Source organism: Asterias amurensis, chromosome 16 (assembly GCF_032118995.1).
Source record: "Asterias amurensis chromosome 16, ASM3211899v1".
NCBI classification, from domain to species: domain Eukaryota; kingdom Metazoa; phylum Echinodermata; class Asteroidea; order Forcipulatida; family Asteriidae; genus Asterias; species Asterias amurensis.
The window spans coordinates 12,816,685-12,840,849 of record NC_092663.1 but is presented as its reverse complement, the minus strand read 5'-3'; the positions used below and the strand labels follow the sequence as shown (position 1 = coordinate 12,840,849).

The 24,165-nt window shown below is 39.2% G+C and overlaps 2 protein-coding genes across 2 annotated transcripts; one reads left to right on the top strand and one right to left on the bottom strand.

Moving 5' to 3' along the window:
• The first annotated feature begins 1,410 nt into the window (after positions 1–1,410).
• On the top strand, positions 1,411–13,193 carry LOC139948618 (organic cation transporter protein-like). The gene is made up of 9 exons (XM_071946812.1): positions 1,411–2,254; positions 4,415–4,645; positions 5,442–5,638; positions 6,672–7,001; positions 7,972–8,106; positions 8,781–8,866; positions 9,201–9,309; positions 9,556–9,628; positions 9,970–13,193. The coding sequence occupies exons 1-9, from the start codon at positions 1,943–1,945 to the stop codon at positions 10,144–10,146; spliced, it is 1,650 nt and encodes a 549-aa protein (XP_071802913.1). The 5' UTR covers positions 1,411–1,942; the 3' UTR covers positions 10,147–13,193.
• LOC139948619 (PAT complex subunit CCDC47-like) lies at positions 13,194–22,130 on the bottom strand. The gene is made up of 13 exons (XM_071946813.1): positions 22,038–22,130; positions 20,992–21,251; positions 20,723–20,836; positions 20,318–20,445; positions 19,724–19,892; positions 19,416–19,481; positions 19,026–19,127; positions 18,518–18,625; positions 17,893–17,978; positions 17,593–17,651; positions 16,884–16,993; positions 16,295–16,462; positions 13,194–16,021 (listed from the first exon to the last, which is right to left on the bottom strand). Exons 2-13 carry the CDS (start codon positions 21,244–21,246, stop codon positions 15,947–15,949), a joined length of 1,440 nt encoding a protein of 479 aa, XP_071802914.1. The 5' UTR covers positions 21,247–21,251; positions 22,038–22,130; the 3' UTR covers positions 13,194–15,946.
• Positions 22,131–24,165: the final 2,035 nt, after the last annotated feature.

The following is a 24,165-nucleotide window of genomic DNA, read 5'->3' as shown; positions in this document are numbered from 1 at the left end:
TGGGCCCAACTTTAAAGTCACTGGACACATTGGTAATTACTCAACATAATTGTTAGCAAAACAACTTACTTGGTATAAATTATACGAGCAATGGAGAGCTGTTGATAGTATAATGTGACAAACGGCTCCCTTTGCAGTTTTTGAGAAAGAAGTAATTTCTGAAAGACTTCAGGCCTAGCTGAATTCCTTTTTTTTAAGACAAGCACAAACATTGTGCAACAATATTGTGTTTTTCATGTAATCTTGCAACTTCGATGACCAATATTGGGTCAACATTTTCAGATTACTTTGTCATTTGATGCATATTGTTGTGATACAAGAGACTGGTCTCAGGCAAATACTGAAGGGGTCCACACCGTGCCTTTAAAGAATTCACAATCCAAAGTATAATCGCACGGTTCTTTGCAGCATTCAAAGCTCTTTGACCCACCCCACTCGGAAGAAGTGGCTACAAAGGGAACCAGCAACTTAAAATGAGAACACTGACAAAACAAATCCATCACCCCACTGACCCCCCGATTCCCACCGAGCCATTTTTGCCCACACCGCTTCCACGTTGCCAAGTTGCGATCACACTCATGAGTGAACACCTAGAAGGGGTGTTAAAATACAAACCATAAAACCAAGCCTGGTATGCGAAACCAGAGGTGATTCGCATAATATGATCTAATTTTGGTTGTATTCCCTTCGGAAAGTATCATAATACAAGCTAACTTTCGCTGGAAGCAAAACAACTTTCCCGATGTGGCTCAAGCAGTTGATGAGATTTCGTGTGAAGTTTGTTCTCATTGATGATTAAGCTTAGCTTATCGGTCGCTGGCTTTCCCTTCCAACTCAACGTTTCGATCAAGCCAAAGTAGTTAAGTCATAAAGACCCATCCAGGGAGACACAGTAAGGTCCCATCGCAGAGGATCTCAAAAAACCCAAATCCAGTTTTGTGAGTACACCCGATCCGATCCAACAATGCTGAAACCAAGATATTCCCCGGCGCCGGCGTCATCGAACGTCAAAAAAATAAATAAAAAATCTCATGTCTTTTTAAAGCCATTGGGCACTTTCGGAACAGAAAAGAAAACAAGTTTACAGATTTACAAATAACTTACAGGGTTTACAGAAGGTAATGGTGAAAGACTTCTCTTGAAATATTATTCCATGAAATGCTTTACTTTTTGAGAGAACGTTAAAACAATTATTATCAATACTCGATATCGAGTATTACGGATTTATTTGAAACACACGTCATGACACGGCGAAATGTGCGGAAACAAGGGTGGGTTTTCCCGTTATTTTTTCCCGACTCCGATGACCGATTGAGCCTAAATTTTCACAGGTTTGTTATTTTATATAGAAGTTGATGTACAAGAAGTGTGGGCTGTTGGACAATACTGTTTACCGAAAGTGTCTAATGGCTTTAAAGCATCTAATAAAACATTACAGTGTTAACGCACAAAGGTATATATTGTATTTATAGAAAGGAGGGTAAACCCGAAGTTAATGTCTTTTTCACTTTAAACTATAAGTTGCAAACCGGGTCAAAGGGGGACTTTTCGGCAGGTATAATGCACAACAAAAATTCATGATAAAGGGATAAACTCCGTTGGCGCTCACAGTGTCCTTGGATTTATACACAGCATGTGACGTAAAGTATTTCCCGGAGCGGATTGAGACTTTGTAAAGTTTCTTTTCAGCTTCACATTCTTTTCAGACCCATATTGTGGTCCAAATCTAAAAGCGCCCGGTAATAGGGCCTACACAATCGTACTTTTTTATGATTTGTTGGGTTAGAGTTGTCGGTTTTTTTCGTGTGTGAGGCAAGTGTGGCACATGCACACCTTAATATGTACCAAGGGATTTTGTGTGCTGATATAGTATCCTAGGTACATAAGTGGGTGGTCTTGCGTTCCAGTTTATTCCTGTCCTTATTTTGTTGATGAGCTGAATATGGACGTGGACAAGTCACTTCGTGTGCTCGGAAGTTTTGGCCGTCTGCAGGCTCTCAACTACTTCACGTATGCCCTTGCTGTCAGCGTAGCTGCTTGGCATATCACTGGTGTTTCATTCACCATTGGGCAGCCGGACAACAACCGGTGTAGAATACCAGAGAATGAGACGAGCTTTACGACTCCCCTCGATGACGGCTGTCACCAGATTGTCTACTATGACAATGACACGGACGGCGACAATGAGACGATGGCATGTACGGATGGGTGGGAGTATGACACTGTCCATGGCGAGACCAGTGTTGTCACAGATGTAAGATTATCATCAATTCCCATTTAACTAAGCAACGTAACTTAAAGGTCGGGTAAATAATTGCTCAGGATAAAACTTACTTGATAACAAGCAATCGATAGCTTTTTATATAGTGTAAAACAGCTAGTAACGTAGTTACAAAAAAGAGGTATATTGTTAAAAAGATGAATAAAAAGCATTTATCACCCTGCTGAATCAAATCGAACAGTTGGTTGGTTTAAAGGCACTGGACACGTTTGGTATTTTGTAAAAAATGATTGTTCTCACTTGGTGTATCCAAACATGCACATCAAATAAATTACAAGCCTGTGAAAGTTTGGACTCAATTGGTCTTAGAAGTTGCAAAAAAAAAAAAAATAATGAAAGAAAAAACCCTTGGGGGATTATATGCTTTCTGATCGATAGCCATTCACACCAAGGTAATTATCAAAGGTGTAATAGAATATTTCCACCAGGCTCGGTTGATCAACTTGAACGCCAGGAAAATGATATAGCTGCAAATAGAACTCTTTTCAAGTTATTTAAATGTTTCTTTAGACTTTACGAATACATTAGCTTTTTGCTTGAGGACTATATATTTATCTACCTATATTTGACCCATTAACATGTTTTATAACACCCCTTGCAAGTATTCTGCCTGCTAATTGGTTTAGAGCGCGTCACATGACATGTCTTAGTTTTGCTAGACGACGGCCGTGTGATAGTGCGTCGGTTTGCCATGCGCTAGTCCGAAGACTAGCACACGGCGTGCAGTACCCAGACGTCCGTTGCGTGTACGAGGATGATAAATTAATAGTCTGTAACCATTTCGGATTGCACGACACTACATGCAGCACAGTAAAAGTGTTTGCAATCTGTATTCGCGTCGTCCGTAGATTGTAGCATTCAGGTCTGTAACTTAATAATAATAGTACAGTATTTAGACATGTTTGGGGTGTTATAAAACAAATGTTGACTGCTTTTACTCGTGCAATGGTTAAAAACTATGACTCCCTCGGTGATCCCCGAGCGTTCTATTTTCCCTCGGCTTCGCCTCGGGAAAATAGAACGCTCCGGGGATCACCTCGGGAGTCATAGTTTTAACCATAGCACTCGAAGCAGTCAATATTTGTATATTAGCAACTGTCCTGCGCCGAACCTTTTTGTTAGAATTTGCGAATGAAAAAAAAAAATAGCTTGCCTGTTTGTGCCAGCTGTCGATTTCACCAAACTCTACCTAACTTAGGATATTAATCTCAGGACTTTAAATAACAGGGTGAGTTCCTTAACCACATCATTTAGGACGCCTTAAAGTGATCCTAAGTTAGGACGAGTTACTGTTACTCATCTTAACTCAAGATAGGGATTAATCCTAGCGTTTCGTAAAAGCTGCAGGACCATTATAGGTCCATATAATACTATTAATTGGGTCTGGTAAAAGTTTTGCCAACTAATGCAATTCTGTAGCTACTTAATTCCATCACAAAATACGCCCACTTCACCCCAAGGACTGTCTGCCATAGAAAACATGTTTACGTCGCAAAAGGGACTAATAAGCTAAGGGCGTAGCAGAGTCTTTGTTGAATAAGCCTCCGTGATTAAAGAGGTACTGGTGTAACAAAAGCAGTCAAAAGTGGTAATAAATGAAAAAGAGGCGGCAGAAAGCACTCAGTAAAAGCAAGGTCTCACTGTTACAATGAGATATCGCGGTTAAAGGCACTGGACACGTTTGGATGTCAAAGACCAGTAATTGTATCCCAACATGCATAAAATAACAAACCATGGTGACAAATTGGGCTCAATTGTTCAACGAGTTTGCAAGAATAAAGACAAAAAAACATCATTGTTGCACAACTTTGGGTGTTTTCATAGATTCATAATGAAAGGTTTCAGGCCTGATATTCTTTTAATACTCTTGTATTATTTTAAAGAACTTAAAGATTGCGACGTGTCATGCAGCCGATTTCACGAAACGGTAGCATTAATCATATCTCGAATTGGGACGAGTGACTTGTCCTAAATTAGGATGGGTTAAATGCGTCCTAACTTCTATTACGGGTTTTAAGCTTGACTAAGATTAATACTAAAGTTTGAAGAGTTTGGTGAAAGTGACGGCATGTGCCCTGAAGAAGGGCAACCAAAGTAATGCCGTGTCGTTTATTATTGTCTTTCGTATTGTAGTTGAATCTGGTTTGCGACCGGGCCATTCTTGGGAGTACTCTCCAGTCAGTTCATTTTGGTGGTTGCCTTCTTGGATCTTACGTCACCGGGCAGATGTCAGATATCTTCGGTCGTCGCCTCACCCTGTTAGGGTCGTTAGTGGGTATCGTGGTGACTGGTACGGGATTCAGCTTCGCACAAAACTACGGACTGATGAGTTTTCTGAAATTCATCCACGGTTGCTTTATTCCTGTAAGTATTTATTTCTTACACCCCACAGCACATTGAGTGCCAAAAACAGGATGGATAGAAAATGAGAAGAATGTTCAGTTATATAGATGTGGGAGGAAAATCCAAAGTTAGGGAAAACCCACGGATCATGTAGGGACTAAACCCAAATCCACATGTAAGGCTCTGTTCTGAGCTAGGATTCGAACCGGGGTCCACAGAGGTGAGAGAAGGGAAAGAAACCACTACGCGATCCTTCAGTTCACATTCGTCACAACATGACCCCTGCCATAGAGGTTGTGTATTTTGTTGACCCTTGAAATCATGTTTGCCTGACTGTCTGTTGGTTTGGCATTCCGGCTGTCTGTACAGTTTTAATGGGCTGTCTGTAAGCAGGATTTCATACAAGGTAAAACACATTGTAGGGTTATTTTTTGGTAGGCACTGTAGGCATGATTGTGGTGTGTTTTTAACAGAAAATATAAGAAAGTGATGATAAAAACACCTGGAGAAGCACACAATTACGCTCTTCTAAACCTCTTTGATTTCTATGATGAAACTTCATGGAAAGAACTATTACGTCAGACCAATGATCAATGTTCTTGTCTTAAAGAGAATCTTGAAAATTATGTTTACCTTTGACATGATAAGAAACTATATTCAATATATCTATTAATAAACATATATTTTGCAGACAGAAGTTCCATGCTTCAATTTCTCGTTCTTTTTAACACGGGTTAAACTGAGTTACCCCGTTCCGTTAACGGCGGTTGACGTGACATCATAACTTATACGTGTACTTCAAACATTACCTCCAAAGGGGTTAATCCTCGTGCCTTACGTCCGCATCATCGAAATGTTCCCTCCCAGCTTACGTGTCAGGTCACATTTGGGTTGTGAAATGCTATGGTGCCTCGGACTGGTCCTCGTCGGACCCTTGGCGTACATCTTGCCTAATTGGAGGCATCTCCAGCTAGTCATGTCACTTCTGGCTGCCCCTCTCATCTTACTGGTTTGGTAAGTACATTGCAAAAACGAAAAGGTCGACTTGACCCGGTTAGGGTCATACTGTCCAGGAGTTCATGCTGTATGAAATGAAGCCATATAAGAAACTAAACAACTGCATCAGACTTTGTTTTACGAACTTTCGGCCTATGTTTTCATGAGTATTCACATAAAACAAAATAATTATAATCTTTACATTATTTTGTATTATTATATCTGTAATATAAATAGTAGTTTGTATCCCTGTTGTGTATTGTTGCTATGCTTTTCTTGTATGAATGTAGTCTCCTCTACACAGGGAAGACACAATCATTTCATGTTTTTACCATGAAAATAAATGTTTGTAAGCTTAATCTTTAATCTTTCATAACATGCAGCGTAAGCACAATGAGTATTCCCCAAGATGGCGACAGTATACCAACCCAACATCATTAAATACAGAGCCCGTTGTGGTTGTTACAACCAAAGTTGTTAACAATGTGTTGATACAGAGGCTGAACATAATGTGCATTTTGGCTTTTTCACTATTTCTACTGACCCTCAACGGAATATGCCACATTTTTTTACAGGTTTGTTATTGCATGTATGGTTGATCAAACACTTTGTGCGACTACGTTCTCAGCTCTATACCAATTATGTATAATACCATAAACTTTAAAGGGAATGTATACCTTTGAGAAATTACCAGTAGTGTCCAATGCCTTTGAAACCCTACATTTAAAGGAACACTATAAAAATGATAAGACCAATTTGTTTTCTAAGGTCACAGATTTACATTAAACTTTAAGGTGTAATGATGATGATAGTAGAAAATATCCCTTGTAATGTTTCTGTCCGGAGTTTCATATTTTGATGAGAAATAAGATTTAAATCGATGTCATGCAAATCGGAGTTTCACCTTTTTTTTTCTCGTGACCCAGATGGCCGATCGATCTCAAACTTCTACAGGTTTGTAATTTACATGTATTTGGTGGGTTACATTGAGTGTTTACACTCCCCAACAACTGTTTTGTTATCAAAAACCAATTCCGTATGTTCCTTTAAGGTACTCTTATGAATCGGTAAGATGGCTCCTTCAGAAAGGTCGAGTAGACGAAGCCGAGAAGATCTTCCAGCGGATCTCCAAGTCCAAGAACATCTCCCACGTTGGTGGTTACTTCGTTCTTCCTCAGCAGGAACAGGAACATGAGCTGACAAACGGATCATCGAGGCCGGAACTTTCGGACGAAAAGCCACCATTGGATATTAAGGCTTCAGATTATAATCGCCTGGAGAGTGACGTTCCGGCCGTAAAGGATGCTAAAAAGTACACCCTGTTGGATCTGTTCCGGACCCGTGCTTTGGCCATACGAACACTGATTGTGTTGTATTGCTGGTAAGTATACGGTGTTCCGTAAGTGCCATGACGTCTCGCAAAATCGGCTTTGTAAAACCCTGGAGCGAGCTCGGTGCCGGTGTCCCAGGAAATCCACCGGAGATCTGTCCCCTCATAGAAAATTATCGTGGGTTGGAGGAGGATGATTAAAAAGAGGGCGCTGTCAGAAAAAGTTTGACACAAGTTGCCATTTTTATCGTGGACCGAATCTCGAGGCGGGGGGGGGGGGGGGGGGGCACACACAGATTCTCCTGCCACACCGATTTATACGTTGTGTAAATGTACCAACGTTTACCCATTTCATCGTGCACAGGCATTCCTTATGATAACAACTTATGTCTTTCAGTAAAAATATGAGTCTTTGAAGAACGCATGAAAAAAAAAAAGTCAAAATCCAAAATAGTCAAATTATTGTTAATTTTTTCTTTCATTAATCACCAAGGAAAAACTAGTTCGATGCAATACAGTGGCTTCTGCTATAATCAATGAGGCCAGTTCATGGGAATTTGGACGGAATTGCATACAGTGGGATTATGTCACACTTACAATCAGAGTGCCCACTGTCACGCAGGATTGTCGAACAGTTATCTGCTTAGCCGATATCAGCAGAGGATACCATCCACAAATTGAATTTTTGTTATGATATTTTGGCTGGTAATCGTCTGGTAAACATGGATTTTGTTTTGCTTTGAAATTTTTGTGGCGGGCAGCCACAACTAAAATATTTGGGATCGACATGACGTGATAAATAAACCCCAAGACGATAAATGATTTGACATGCATGATGTTGTTAAACCGGAAAACTGTCCTCCAAAACCTCCCAAGTTATTGGGTTTAAATTATTTCTGTGACGTCAATCTATTGATGAAAGTGCAGATTATTTTACGAATCTACACTGCTCTGTAGATTCGTTACGAATCTGCACACAACCTTCTCGTTCATTCTCCTTTACCTAATTTAATGATTATAGGTTTGCGTGTTCCGCTGTCTACTACGGGTTCTTCCTGATATCGGCTAATCTAGTTGGAAATATGTACGTCAATTTCACATTGATGTCATTAACAGAGGCTCCTTGTTACATCGCTAACTACTTCGTCACAATCAGGTATGTTACAGTTCATGTGTTAACTTGAAATGGTGTCAACTTGAAATGGTGATTGGCTTTAAAATTCTGAAAATCGACTTTCAGAACATTTGGTCACCTTTGAACTTTTGAACTTATTCTCCCTCGGTGTATCCCAACATGAGCATAAAATATCAAACCTGTGGAAAATATGACTCAGATCAATTGATCATAAAATTGAAAAAGAATAATGAAAGAAAAAACACTATTGTTGCACACATTTCGTGTGCTTTCGGATGCCTATAATAAATAGTAAAAGGCTTCGGGCATGAAGTATTTTATTATTTGAGAGAGAAATTACTTCTTTCTCAAAAGCTACGTCCTTTAGGGGGTGTCGTTTCTGGCTAATTGGCTCATCGGCATCATACATTACACATGTTGGGTGAATTAGATTTCGAAAACAAGATCGTATGTGGAAAGATACATGCTTCCCATATCTTAATATTTGTATAATATCTGTAAAATTGTAATGTTATTCATGTGGTCTATTGTTGCTATGCCTATCTTGTATGTATAGTCTCCTTTACACAGGGAAGACAAATTTCATGTTTTTATCATGTTTAATCTTGAATCTTTAATAAAAAATAATGCGCGATGGATTCAATAATGTAAATTGTCTGTTTTAACTGCTCGCCGTCTGTTGTATTTTGAATTAGGTTTGGCCGTAGACGTCCCCTTATTACTTACTTTATCGTCAGTGGAGTGGCGTGTGTGATTACGGGACTAATACCTGATGAGTCAGGTTTGTATAAACTTTATCAGTTTAATGCTATAAGGTGACAGTAACATTATGTCAATGTAAAAGTTCAAAAGAATTACAGTTATAAAGGGCGCCACCAATAGTTTATCAGAAGAGGCCATGTCTCACAGCAGAAAGCGTTGCAAGTGTCCGTACGAATGGCAGGTACGGCTGTTGTCGTGTCCATACTTGATCTACAAAAGTTATCAATCTCTCGTTCATGTATGAATCGATGGACTCAATGTTTTAGACTGTATAATATGTTCGTCTTCAGATACACTTATACCAGTCTTATCTGGTATTTTTTATATCCTTTCATTTGCATGTGACGGTACAGATCTCAGCATGTTGAAGTTAGGACTAGCAATGATTGGGAGGTTTTTTGCATCCACGGCCTTTGATCTGACGTACCTGGTGACAATTGAAATGTTTCCAACCGTGCTGAGGTGAGCATAAGTCAATACAGGAGCTTATACTGGTGCTTGCTGGACCGATTGCATGCACAATTACACAAAAAACAGTAAATATGAAAGTGTTCTGAAGGTTTGGACTACAAACTTGAAATGAAAAAGGGGCACATCTCGGAACTTGTTGAGATGTAACGTTTATAACTCTTCAGTTTATGTGGAAAGTGTATAATAATTATACCATTTCTCATTTATTTATGTATCGTTGTTTACGTTATGATGCAGAAATGCAGCAGCTGGAGCAGCCTCGTTGATCGGCCGTGTTGGGGGTATGGTGGCGCCGTTCATTGTCTTCCTCGTAAGTCACTTAAAAATTGTTCACGATGAAAGAATTGTTTTATGTGTAAACAAATCCCTGTGAATTAGTGCAGCATATAAATTGGCTGATTTGGAGTATAAAATAAAGCCCGGTCGGTTCATACTTCCTGTGAATGGGAATGAGCGAAGCAAATTTTGACGTTACATGGCTGTTTTCGCAAGCGATTGATTCGCAGAAGTTGAACACAGACTACTGTTGTAGCAGTCTTACACACGTTTTGTAGTCTAGAATAAGACGTAATTGGTGGCTATGACATAAAAACTCATCACAATACTCGACTCATGCTCAACTCCAAATCTTTGTGTTTTGTTTACACACAGAATGTAATACACAGCTCCATTCCGTTCATTGTGTTCGGTGTGGTGTCACTCATTGCCGGGTTGCTGGTCTTCCCGTTACCGGAGACTAGCAACCGATCCCTGCCAGAAACCTTGGACGATGGAGCAAAACTAGCCGAGAAAGACGAAGCTGAGGAGGCTCAACCCACAAATGTATGAAGGAAAAAACATTTGCAGACATGTATAAACCTTAGTACCAGTGTCGAGGGGTTTGCCCCTGTGTTTGTAATGCCCGTACGCCAAATTAACCCTAGGACCCCAATGTGCCTTAATAGCCGCCATCTTTGATGTGACGTGCACGCTTGAAATGCTATCATTGGCTGACTGAGAGATGTGCGCAAGTGTAACATTTTACTCTTGTAATTCAAGAAATGGGGCACCTGTGGGACGTTGAATTCACGAATATCAGCTCAATTTGATTTTCGTGACGCGTCATCTGAGTTCGAAGCTCCGGTTTTGTTTGTACAAAAACCAAAACCATTGTGTCCACGTAATATTGAAAGGTGTGTATGTGTGTATTTATTCGGCGGGCCAATTTCAGGGGATGGTAATCTTTAACTAACTTTATAGCACACAACATTTGTGTATATCAAACTTACTTTTATACACTTTTCGTAAATTGTTTTTTATGTATAGCTATAACTGCTTCAGTAATTTAATAATTTAGTCAACAATATTTACTCAGCTTAAACGACATAAATATTGTTTTTTAAGAATTGTTTTTTTTTTATCCAGAAACATAAATACTACATTCGGCAATTGTTCTCGTACTGCAATAGGTGAATTCCCCAATTCTTGCTTATGTATGTTTAGATGATCTCCCCATCAAGGGAAGTCGGCAAACACCCGTATTGCTAAAAACAGCCGTTCTCTGCCACATTGGTAATTACTCAAAATAATTATTAACATAAAACCTTACTTGGTAACAAGTGATGGGGAGCTGTTGATGGTATAAAACATTGTGAGAAACGGCTCCCTCTGAAGTAGCGTAGTTTTCGAGAAAGAAGTAATTTTCCACGAATTTGATTTCAATACCTCAGATTTAGAATTTGAGGTCTCGAAATCAAGCATCTGAAAGCACACAACTTCGTGTGACAAGAAGGGTGTTTTTTTCTTTCATTATTATCTCGCAACTTCGACGACCGATTGACCTCAAATTTGCACAGGTTTGTTATTTTTTGCATATGTTGAGATGCACCAAGTGAGAAAGACTGTTTTTTTTTTTTAATTGCCAATAGTGTCCACTGTCTTTACTACATCTACACTGCTAAAAATGGTATTCTTGAAATAAGAAAAACACCTTATTTTGAGAAAAATCTTTCTTGTGTCACTCCCTAGAAACTTTGTCTAGGGAGTGACACAAGAAATATCTTCTTAAAATAAGATGTTTTGTTCTTGTTTAAAGAATACCATTTTTAGCAGTGTATTCTATTAATATAAAGTCATGGAACTGTGCTTCAGTAAACAAGTCGACTATACTTACAATCTAGTCATTGTGAAATCAGCGGTTATAGTAGGATTCGAACCACCAACAACTTGTTTGCAAGTCATGCAGTCTACCCACTGGTCCGCAGTTATGTAAGACATTAAGTTATAACATTTCCGAATGATGTTTTGTCTTTGTACCTACATGTTTTGTGAGTCAGTGTTGAATCTTCTTTTGGTGTTTTTTGTTTGTCTGTCCGTAGGTACGGGGACAAAAGCTTCTGCTTCATTATGCCTAAAAGTTGTACTAACGGTTTTTATTATTCTTTACTACTTGTCTGTGTCCCAACGTAACTTCATGTACCTTAACTTTAACGACGTATTATACACACATGTATTAAACTTTAATGTCAACATTGCTGGAATAACTATACATAGGTCTGTATACGTTGGGTCTGTATACGTGTTGACTCTGAAAATTAATGGCTATACAAACTTTGTGGTAAGAACTACAGCAGCTTTGGAAAGTATAATAGCTTTTGAGACACATCAATTTTTGGTTCGATTATGGAAAGAAGATATAACTTTTTACCCCCAAATGTTGAATGTTAAACAGCTACCTCAGCGGAATGTTTTCAACAGAAATTGTATTTTTACTTGTTTATAATGCACTTGTTCACCATTTTAATGTAATTTTGATATGTGTACACTTCTGAACTTTTCGTAATTATCGATTAAAAAATCAGGCCCCTACCTAAAGGTTTTTTGAAAAACTAAAAACACTTCTGCCGTTGGAAGCGGGCGTCAAAGGACAATGCCGCTGACGTCATTTGTGGGAGTTTGCTTTGTTATACATCCATGCTGCAACAAAGCGGCTTTATCTACTTATGACGTTTTGAGAGTGATTATACGTAACGGGGCTTTTCGCAAATCTCTCAGAAAAGCTCTGGACAAGGGCATACAAATGATTGTTTTTTACACAATTGAAACCTATTTATAATCATATGACTCGATTTCCTTATTCATCGAAAACATTTTAAGTGGAATTCAGCAAAGTTCACGACTTGACATTTTCGTTCAAGCAGGTCTTTATTTAAGTAAGGCTTCTCAGATTTTGTAGGCCCAAGGTTTTATTCGTCCTGTGTAGACATCGCTCCGGATATTCGGCGATATCTCACAGACGTGCCCACCTTATAAAATGAAATGTTTACAGGTAAGTTTTCTACAATGTACATCTACATAAAGATTAAAACAATCAAACGGTTTCAAAAACCAAAAGTCACTTTGCCTTTAAAGACAGTGGACACTATTGGTAATTGTCTTCTTACTTGGTGTATCTCAACATATGCATAAAATAACAAACCTGGAAAAATTTGAGCTCAATTGATTGTCGAAGTTGCGAGATATGAATGAAATAAAAAACACCCTTGTCACACGAAGTTGTGTGCTTTCAGATTCTTGATTTCGAGACCTCAAATTTTAAACTTGAGGTCTCGAAATCAAATTCGTGGAAAATTACTTCTTTCTCGAGAACTACGTCACTTCAGAGGGAGCCGTTTCTCACAATGTTTTATACTATCAACCTCTCCCCATTACTTGTTACCAAGAAAGATTTTATGCTGATAATTTGTTTGAGTAATTACCAAGTGTCCACTGCCTTTAATGAATCACCACAAATCATGATGAGTGTTTTTCATGTATGAGGTAACAAACTTTATTTCCACCTTGCAAAGTTTGAAATCCTACCCTCCCAAATGCTGAATAAAAAGATTAAAAACGAATTATTTCTTCATCTTGTCAATATTCTCAATTTTAATGTCAAATCTCATTACTCCTTCAACAGGAAAAGTATTGGACTAAATTAAATGGTACAATTTTAATTTCGTTTTAAATGAAGTTTAACTACTAAACCTACATTGATCACAACGGGGGTGAAGTTCACACAAGGACCACATGGAGACCAAATAGTCAAAATTGCACGGCACTCGTTACCAACCAAGCATTATGTAGCCGCTATAATCAGTTATGGTCCTTGCGTAAATTTTGCCAAAATGGCTGCCAGAGTTGTTATCACTTTATTATAAGAAGGTACACTTTCAAAAGAGAGATGTATGGATACTAGGTGGCAGCAGACAAACAAGAACAATAGACCTTTTCGCAAATACCCATAGCGCAAGCGCTATCTGTTCAATGAGGTGCATGCTGGTCTCTATAGCCATCAAACTTGATTGCTAACTAGACCAGCATGCACCGCATTAAACGCCCACAGCACACGTACGAGTATTTGCGATAAAGGTCTATGGATTTTTATCTGGTAAATCTGCTGCCCTGAACGCCCTGTAACAACTGCCATAGTACCATGGTATCCTCATACATATCATCAGTGGGTGATGTTGAATGACAACACAGTAGGAGGGTTGACTATGTACCATGCAGGCTGACATAGTGAAAAACTGTTCTTCAAAACCACAGTTAACCGTTAATGGATGGTCAGGAAGTAGGAGGGTTGGCCGTGTAATGTGTAAATACATTTACCACACCATATAATATTGCAGGCAGGCACAGTTTTGTTTAGATGCAATTAAACCTCAGAGAATCAAAATGAGAGCAAGGTAACCCTGCAGGCAAAAGTGTCCCCCCCCCCCAAAGAAAGTTAAACTGGTAACTACAACTTATAAGCCTGCACCCTTCATATTTCAGTAGCTCACTCAGTAAACTTGCAAAGATAATTAAAACAAAAATTGTAAATAAAACATGAAAGATTAAGTCTATGTTGCCCCCCAAAACAACGTTTATGACACAAAGCACTCGGTAAACATTGGAGACCTAATTTGCATAATAATTGCGCACATTTGCATTACGCACTGGTAGAGAAATGGCGACAAAAAACGCCATTTTTCAAGCTAAGATTTCAAGCTAATTTGGTTGATGTTAAATCTGCCTGAGTGAATTCAGTCTTGATGTTGGGTCCCACCTCCGCCACCAATTTATCTAAGGAATTTGTTTTTCAACTTTGTAGGCTTTTGTTAACCAAAACTTGTGTTTACATTAAATAGCTTCTGTCCTTGAGCAAGATGCTTTACTATAATTGCTTCTCTTCACCCAAGGGTATAAATGGGTACCTGGAAGGTTGGAGGTTGGTACTGCGTATGGAACAACAGCTCAGGGTTGTATACTCCCCATGGGGATTAGAGGAATGTTATTGGCCAAAAGCGCATTGAGAGGTTACTGTTAATTGTGCTATAAAAGAACTAGGTGTTATCATTATACTTGTCGTATGTGGTTAAACTGGCAAAGATGCAGTTTGTAATTAATTGCATGATGTCATAATGCCTTTGACATCAACCCGTTACAATGTGTAAGTAGAATGTTGAAGCAAATCGCACACTTCATAAGCACTCCTTTTTGTTTGCTTATATTTCATGTGAAGGTAGGTCTATTGTGATTTTTTCCCCTCAATTAAACAAGATTAAAATAATTCAAAAACATTCTCAAATGATTATTTTATAAAAATGTGAACAAACTACAATGTATGTCAGGTAGTACAGGGTCAAGTTGTATTTAACCACGCACACAATGTACTAAACTTAATTAAAATTTCAAAAATTATTTGACAATAATGGTATAAAAATTGTAATGAAATTGTGGCAGCCCATCTTTTAGAAACATTTGGCGATTTAAATTAATGTATTAAATTTGCATGCTTAAAGGTAGAGTCTAAGAAGACACTGTATTCAGCTGAAATTTTCATAGGTGACTTTTATTGCAACTTTCTTGATAATCATGCCTATTAATCACATTGACAAAAACCAACATATGACCCTACCTTTAAGGTTCAAGCCCGGTTCATACTTCCTGTGAATGCAAAGCGAATTTTGATGTCAAATCTGTGTTTCACTGTGAATATTTTGCAGGAGTTGAGCACAACTCAACTTTTGCAAATTATTTGTTGCGAGTCAAAATTCGTTTCACATTCAGGAAGTATGATCCAAGCTTCGCTGAAATCAAAATTCCAACCAACAAAAAGGGGCTCTCAATATGAATGGTATTTAAAATCTCCATTCACAAATTCAAGGTGAAGCACAACAGTTTGCTTTGAATGGCAGACTTTCAAACTCTAGGTGGCAGCAGACACAGAAGGTAACTTTCAATAATTTATGTACACATAGACCTTTTCGCAAATACCCATTGCGCAGGTGCTACCTGTTGAATAAGGTGCACGCTGGTCTAGCTAGCGATCAAACTTCTTACTTGTAAGACCAAACGCGTGCGTACCAAGTATTTGAGATACGGTCTATGCAAACAACATGACCTGGTATGTCTGCTGCCACCAAGCAAAGTCTTCCTTTGCACTACCATGTAAACCATGAGTCATAAGGGTCTAAAGAGGGATTGTTGTTGATGAGGAGGATGTGCAAGGTGACTTCAAAAGAGGGTGCTGATGATAACAAAAAGAGGATGCTCACGATGACATCAAAGGAGGGCGCTTGATGAAAATGAGGATGCTCACAGTAACATCAAAAGAGGGCGCTGTTTATGTGACGCGGACCTTCATTTGCTTCATGCCTGGGTTGAGACGTTTGCGCATGTCCTTCTTGTACTGCTTCTCCTGAAAAAAGAAGAGATTTTGAGGTTGACATTTTATTAAATTTTATTTCATTTAAAGAACAACAACGAAGGATGGTGTCAGCCTCTAAGAATTTAAGAGATGGGGCGCTAGAGTAACTTCTTAAAGGCACTGGACACAATTGGTAATTAATCTTAATAATTTTTAGCAAATTAATAACTTTTTTGTTTCAGTAATCATTTTTGGGGGGATGAGGGTTAAAAAAAATAATCGGTTTCTGGTTAAAAACGGAGAAATCATATCCCTGTGTTTTACCTCCAGCTTTCGAGCCTTTTCAGGGTCCTCTTCATTGAGCAGGCGGTCCTTTTCAACGCGACGCTTCTCTTCTCGACGAAGCTGGGCTGCCTCCTGGCGCTGGGCGTGGGCCAGCTTGACGAAGGACTCAGATACCTTAGCCCGGGCCTTGTCTGCCTTCAGCTTGGCCTAGTCAAAGAATGAAGTTTTAGTATATTTTTCGGTGAAACAATGCAAATTATCAAATCGTTAACTCAGCGCTAGAACATTCTGTCGTGATTTTAAGTTCTGGTGGTTAAGTCACCGGAGTGTGGGTTCGGGTCCAGGTCGTGACACTTGTGCCCTTCAGCAAGATGCTTTACTATAATTGCTTGTGCCTGCAAGGGTAGAGGTTGATATTGTGTATGAAAAACATTTGGAGCGCGCTGTATGGTTACCCAAGTTGCATAATCAGGGAGATTTTCAAATTTTGTCCTTTAGAATATGGAAAGATTGGGTTTAATTTCAGGGAACTGCAAAATCAGCTAGAGTTGGCAGTTCTGGTATTTGTGAAAAAAAGTTGATGGCAGCATTCTACAGGTACAGTAAACTGTTGTGATAATCAAGTTACCTCTCTGCTGAGCTTGTATCTCTTGACCTTCTCGATGCAGTACATGACGAGCTTCATCATAGGAAGCATACCCTCCATGTCTGCTTTGGAACAGCGAGGTCCTCCAGGCACTGAAATAAATAATGTTTCTGTCAGAGCTGAGATTTTGCACTTTTTTAGTGAGTCAGTAAAGACGGTTGCAAACAGGCCATGGATTAATCGTATCTCGAGTAAGAACGAGTAACTCGTCCTAACTTAGGATTATTCTTAAGTTCTGCATGCTACAGTGCAGGGTTGGGACTCAGTCCTAAGATTGATCTTAAGATAGGAAGAGTTCGGTGAAATCGACGTCTGGAACTTCATTTTTGAACATGTTGAAAGGACAAGGCCATTTTCATTTTGCAAAGGACACTTCCATTGACAAATCATAAAGTCAATGGTAAATTTTTGATGGGCACCAAGGCCAGGGGCAACAGAGAACATGACCTCCGCGTTAGTGGTCACAGATAGGAAACTTTCTAATTGCAAAAAAAAAAAAAAAAAAAAAGAGGAAATGGCCACTCACACTTTCTATGGCACAGTTTTGAAAAGAAAAAGAGGAAGTCAGCTGATCAGCTGAAAATTTGCATGCTTGTGGGCAGAGTAGGTTTCTTGGCTTAGTGGTCAGCAATGGGGAAAGGATTCCGGAGTAGAATAGGTGGCGTCTTTAAACATGTTGGGTTAAAGTTACCTTTGAAACAGAAAATGAGAACTTTCTTAGTCTCTGGCATCTTGGTTGGCTGCTCCTCACTGGCAAAACGAGAAACAAATAATAACATTAAGCACTTGGATGGCACCATCTGGGTAATGACTAAACCTGGGCAACTAACGAAATTTACTACTTGACTTATTCACGCTTCAAATAGTTGTGACTTTGTCACTAGTCGCGACTAATATGTAATTTCCAAGATGCATTGCAGTATAATGTTTGCCGCTGTTTCGTAAGTAAATTATGTTGTCGTGAGCTATTGTACTATTAATTGAAACTTACTCTGTGTTGGGCTTGGGACCTGAAAACTGGTCTGAAAAATGAAGGTACTCAAAGAGCTCCTCATACTGGGCCAAACAGCTGGTGATCTACAGAAAATAAGAAGGTAAAAACAAAAACACACTGAAAACTTTGTAATAATATTAACAGTTCAAGGGCTTGTGCCTGTAGACTGGTACCCTGTCTTTGCCCGCAAGGATGAAGATAGGAACTTGCTTTTCAGAACCAGTGATTTCAATGGATATAATGATTTCATTGGATAAACATGAAGTGACGTAAGCTTTCTATATCTGTGTAGGTGACATTTGGCAGCTGCACTTTCGGTCGTCTGCATATGAATCTAGGTGAAAGGTGATTATGGATGGGGATTGACCTAGGCTGGAGGCCACTCTAGAGCCTCCAAGTGCAACGATAGATGTTCAGGCTACTCTGCCTGTCTCTGTCTTCATTTCTTTCGACGTCTGTTGCACCAGTACCCAGTACCGGTATACTTATTTGTGTGTGTTGTGTCTTCCTGTCAACCGTTACGGTTTGAAAAACATACTTTTTTTTTTTTTTTTTTTTTATTCTAAAGACTTTTCCGCTTTGCGAAACCAAGCCACCTGGGAAATTTGCCTGTACAGTTTACCTTGCCATCCATGACACCCTGGATCACCTCTGCGGACTCGGCTAGCACCACATTGGATGATGACATCCCGTACTTATCACCACTCCGTTTATCTTGACAAAACTGACTCTGCAAAATAAAACAAAATAGAAAATGGATTTCAATCTCATTCATAACACTTGAGCAGAATGTCCCATGTGTTGTGTAACGCATGTAAAAGAACCCAGTGCACTTATCGAAAAGAGAAGGGGTCTGCCCAGGTGTTCCTGGCTGTGGCTGCTGTATGCGTCGCAGCACCTTGTAAACCCTTATAAGGTGCTAACTTATTGGGTCTCAAAATTCATCACTGCCATAACCTATCTTTCTGAAAGTTTGTATATACTCGGTGCCTTGAGTACTTTGTTTGGTAGATATGTGCGCCATATAAGACTTCGTTATTGTTATTATTAATGCTTTATATTTGCTCCTCATTACTTTTTCCCCCAACTGAATTCTTACATAGTAATTCTAACCTGTAAAACCTACTCACCAAATCTTGCATTTCTTTTTGCATCTTGGAAGCGATTTTCTTTCGTCCCGCAAACAAGATGAAAGTGTCCATGTCTTCACTGTTCATTGTCACGGTGATTACCTGAATATTGCAAGACGAACAATAAGACGGTCAATGAATCTTATCAGAGTCCAATTATTTGGATGAACATCAATTTTCTTTTGAGGAATTAGGACTCAAGAGGGTCTCTAGCTCAAGACCATTTTCAAAATGGCTGGCCGACACATTTTTTTTTAAGACAAGGCTGGTCCATTTTTCAAAATGTATTCTTTTGCCTAAGACCGTTAAAAAAACAAAACCTTTTTATTACAAGAAGAAAAAAGAAGCCACCTCTACTGCAAACAAAATGACGAGAAAGGATAAACTTACTAATTCGTCCGACCCGGGCTTCATGAGTTTAGCCACTACACTCACAAGGTCCTGCCTTTTTAAAAGCTGAAATGTAAAGAGATTTAAACATAATATGTTAAACACCAAGCCACTCAAAAGCCATTTAAAAGTCATAGTGCAAATCATATATCTTCAATAGAAGAAGGCCCATTATACATTATGAGTTCGACTCGTCGAGTAGTAAATTTCACTAGTCACCCAGGCCTATTATAAAGTCCACCTATTATAAAGGGCTTTATAAATGCCCTGGTAGTATAGTTTAGTATAGTATAGTATAGTACACCTACCTTGAGTTCGACCAACATGCCCTCACAGCAACTCCTTCCCGAGCACCAGAGACAGTATCGACTCTCGCTCTCTTTTACAAGCTGGCCGGTCACAGGAGGGTCCTTCTGACCTCCATCATCACCAACTAATGCAAAGTTGGACTCCAACAGCTCAAGATGCGAGCTCAACCTGTGTCGAAAGAAAACAAATCTCACAAGATTAATTCTGGTTTGTGTGTTAGCACTGTATACACAGTGCAGTGCTTTCCTGAGCTCTGTGAAACAAAAACACAGGCAAATTACTCGAGTGAGATTCAAACCCACGACCTTTGCAAATCTAGAGCAGTGTCTTACCAACTAGACCACTGAGTTTGCCCTGTAGCTAGAGGCAGATCGAATCCTACATTTTTGTAGCCGGTACTGCCCTTATTCAATAGATGGAAATTTGCATCGGGATAAAAAACATTAATTTTAGTTTTACCCATAATACCCATGTACTGTTTATTTAAACCAAAATTAATATTCTTTATCCCGGTGCAAATTTCCATTTTATTAAAATCTCACAATGATGTTCTCAGTCAATTGTTTTCTTTTGCTTTGGACAGTGTTACTTACCAGGCAGTAGAAAGCTTCTGATTTTTACTCTTGCCGCTGATGTAGTTGAGTACGTAGGCCAAGATGCCCACAACCATCAATATTTCCATGTAGTAACTGTCCCAGTTATTACGCAAATGTACAGGAAGCTGTCAGAAGAAACAAGAAATATGAAAGCAATTCCTCTCAACATGTGTGTCCTACATGTACTACCTTATACCATAGAGAAAGTACCACAGGAGTAAGAACATCCCAAAATTTATTTGCTAAGCAAATACTGAGTAGGGCACCAGTCACACATAATAAACTTAATGTAATTCTGCCTAGTAACCTGTTTCTGCTGAGCAATACTATTCTGTATTAAGCAAGTTTTTGTGCTTACAGGCTTTAGGAAATTGGGCCCTGACTGGAAGCGTTTAAATGTACCTTTGCAATTTCCAAGTCTGGTGTGTCGGACGGCCCCTTGCCTTTGAAGGGTTTCTCTCTCTCAAAGTTTTCAAACTCTTCTGTATCGTGGAAGTGTTCAAATTCATCTTCATCCTGTAGTTAAAAAATATAGTTTAAGAGATGAGTTAAAGAAATAAGTTAAATGGTTATTTTAGATTAAAAGTAATTGTCCTTTTCAGTGAATATTAAGCAGGACCAGCCAGCTTTTCATTTCACTAGTCTGCCATCTTATAAAGATGTACTCTTACCTCCACAATTCCATCATCATCATCTTCATCAAACTCCTTCTCAAAGGGTGCCTCTGCTTCGTTACCATCTTCAAAGTCATCGTCACCTCTCTCCGTCTCTACAACTCCATCATCTTCTTCCTCATCTCCAAGATCCTCAAATTCGGCAAACTCATTATCCTCGATGTCGGCACCGCGGTGGTTGCCTGCGGCAAGAACCACTGGGGCCAATAGCAGCGCAAATGCACAGAGTAGGAGAAGGGAACGAGGAATCATGGTATCTGTAGTGTAAGAACAAAAGACGGAAAGTAAACAGACTACGTTAATGTTGTTAATATCTGACTGCCATTTTTCACATGTTATAAAGTATATTAAATAGCATTTCAAATATTTACACAGTCGAATGAGTGATTGCTTTTTCAGTTTGGGTAAAACATTTCATTAATACAATTTTGCCAAATAAGCATCCCATTAATTTTAAATTAAAAATACAGGTTATAATTGAATTAAACTTAATAAAGGGATGGTCGAGGTACATACAATGTACAATGTACAATGTTGTGTATGATACATGTATGAATGATTGATATGATTTATGAAGCTCATTGGATAACTTTCCGTATGGCGCCACCACTTTTTCACTCATTTTTACAAAAAGGGATATATCAATCAGGTAAATTAGATACTGTGTATTATTTTATTTCGAATGAAAAAGTGGTGGCGCCATACGGAAACTTTTCCAAAAATAAACGCCCAATTGGGATAGCGTGAAAACAAAAATGATCAAACGCACGGCATCTTCCTCCACCCACCATGGAGGTAAAAATGCTCCACCCTTCTTTTACCATTCATAATCATACACACACACACAGAGCACTGTGTCCGTCCCGTGCCCATCCGTGTGTATCGGCAATTTCTACGCATCAATTCCTTGTCTTTTATTCATCATAAACGTGAGGCCTTAATAGTTATTTAAAACTTACTGTTAAGAGTAAGAACTAAAACCTACGATGACAAATTAACGGATATCTTATATATTACTAGAATTATGAAAAATTATATTTTACCAGAACAAAAGCGAGAGCATGAATTACTCCACGATCGACGAAAAATCTACCAACATTACCAGCACTTTTATTGAGGCACGGTCCCCATATCACACACACGACTTTACCATCTACGAAGCGTGTAGCAATCTGGAACCCGTCTAAATTTTATTTAACAGCGCCCTCTCGTGATGAAATTTAACTATGGCTTATCGGGATTTTATGCAAAGCATGCTTTGCTAGCATGCAGTGGTGACAGTGGATCTGGGTAGGTCTTTACGGCGACCCCCACCCCCGACCACCAAAGCCGTCATTTTTTGGAGACTTGATGACAAGTCGTTGGTCAGTGTGTAGTCGCTTGGTCGCGGCTCTTCAAGCCACGGAGGGCCTTGACCAAAAGGCTATTAGTTTTTCATTTTTTAGTGTTCGGCTTTCCTTTGAGGCAGGCAAACTTGAGACGGGATGAGACGAATCCGGTTTTCGGTAGATATGGGGCATTGTGCGTCCCTTTGTGTGCTTGGCAATTAACTCATGAATTCTTCAGATGATTTAGAGGGGATCGAGGGCCTTGCCATCTCATGCCCCACCGTGGCCTTGCTCCGTACGCAAAGCCAGAGCTGTGCACAACCTACACAACCATACACAAGTCAATGGGAAACAACACAACCATACACAAGTCAATGGGAAACTACACAACCATACTCAAGCCAATGGGAAACTACACAACCATACACCAGTCAATGGGAAACTACACAAGCATACACAAGTCAATGGGAAACTACACAAGCATACACAAGTCAATGGGAAACTACACAACCATACACAAGTCAATGGACACTTCACAACCATACACAAGTCAATGGGAACTGACACAACCTTACACAAGTCAATGGGAAACTACACAACCATACACTATTCAATGGGAAACTACACAACCATACACAAGTCAATGGGAAACTACACAACCATACACAAGTCAATGGGAAACTACACAACCATACACAAGTCGATGGGAAACTACACAACCATACACAAGTCAATAGGACGCTTAATACAACCATACACAAGTCAATGGGAAACTACACAACCATACCCAAGTCAATGGGAAACTACACAACCATACACAAGTCAATGGAAAACTAAACAGTCATACACAAGTCAATTGGAAACTACACAACCATACACAAGTCAATGGACACTTCACAACCATACACAAGTCAATGGGAATTGACACAACCATACACAAGTCAATGGGAAACTTCACAACCATACACAAGTCAATGGGAAACTACACAACCATACACAAGTCAATGGGAAACTACACAACCATACACAAGTCAATGGGAAACTACACCACCATACACAAGTCAGTGGGGAAACTACACAACCATACACCAGTCAATGGGAAACTACACAACCATACACAAGTCAAGGGGAAACTACACAACTATACACAAGTCAATAGACACTTCACAACCATACACAAGTCAATGGGAACTGACACAACCATACACAAGTCAATGGGAACTGACACAACCATACACAAGTCAATGGGAAACTACACAACCATACACAAGTCAATGGACACTTCACAACCATACACAATTCCAGAGATCCCAAGTCCAGAGGCCAACTATGCGTGAGATTTTTCAAAGCTCAACCCCCCCCCCCGAAAAAAATTGCCAGTTTTAGAAGGCCTTTCGAAATTGCCGCCCAACTTTTTTTTTTCATAACAAAAAAATCAGAAATTTAATTATGGACAAAAAAGTGTTCCAAAATGCATCAAAAACCTCTTCATAATAATTAAAACTAACATGAGGTACACAGAAAATGTTGATGGTTAATGTGGAGGTACGATTGTGTCAGATTATTTCCTTCCAAACTAAAAACAAATTGACTAAAAATGATGTCCAAAATCCTCCGCTCACGTCACTTCCTCTGCCTGTTGTGTCTTCGCTAGTGGGTGGAGCGCATTAAACGAGTTTGCTAAGTGAATCGGGAAAAAACTTGTGCGCAATAAGCGTTTTGCGCTCTGCCGAATTTTAGTTGAACCTGTTGGAAGAGCAAAAGCGTTCGCAATCTGCAAATTTGTGCTCTGTTTGTACAAAGTTTGTACAAAAAATGATGGTTTTGATAAACTGCGTGCAAT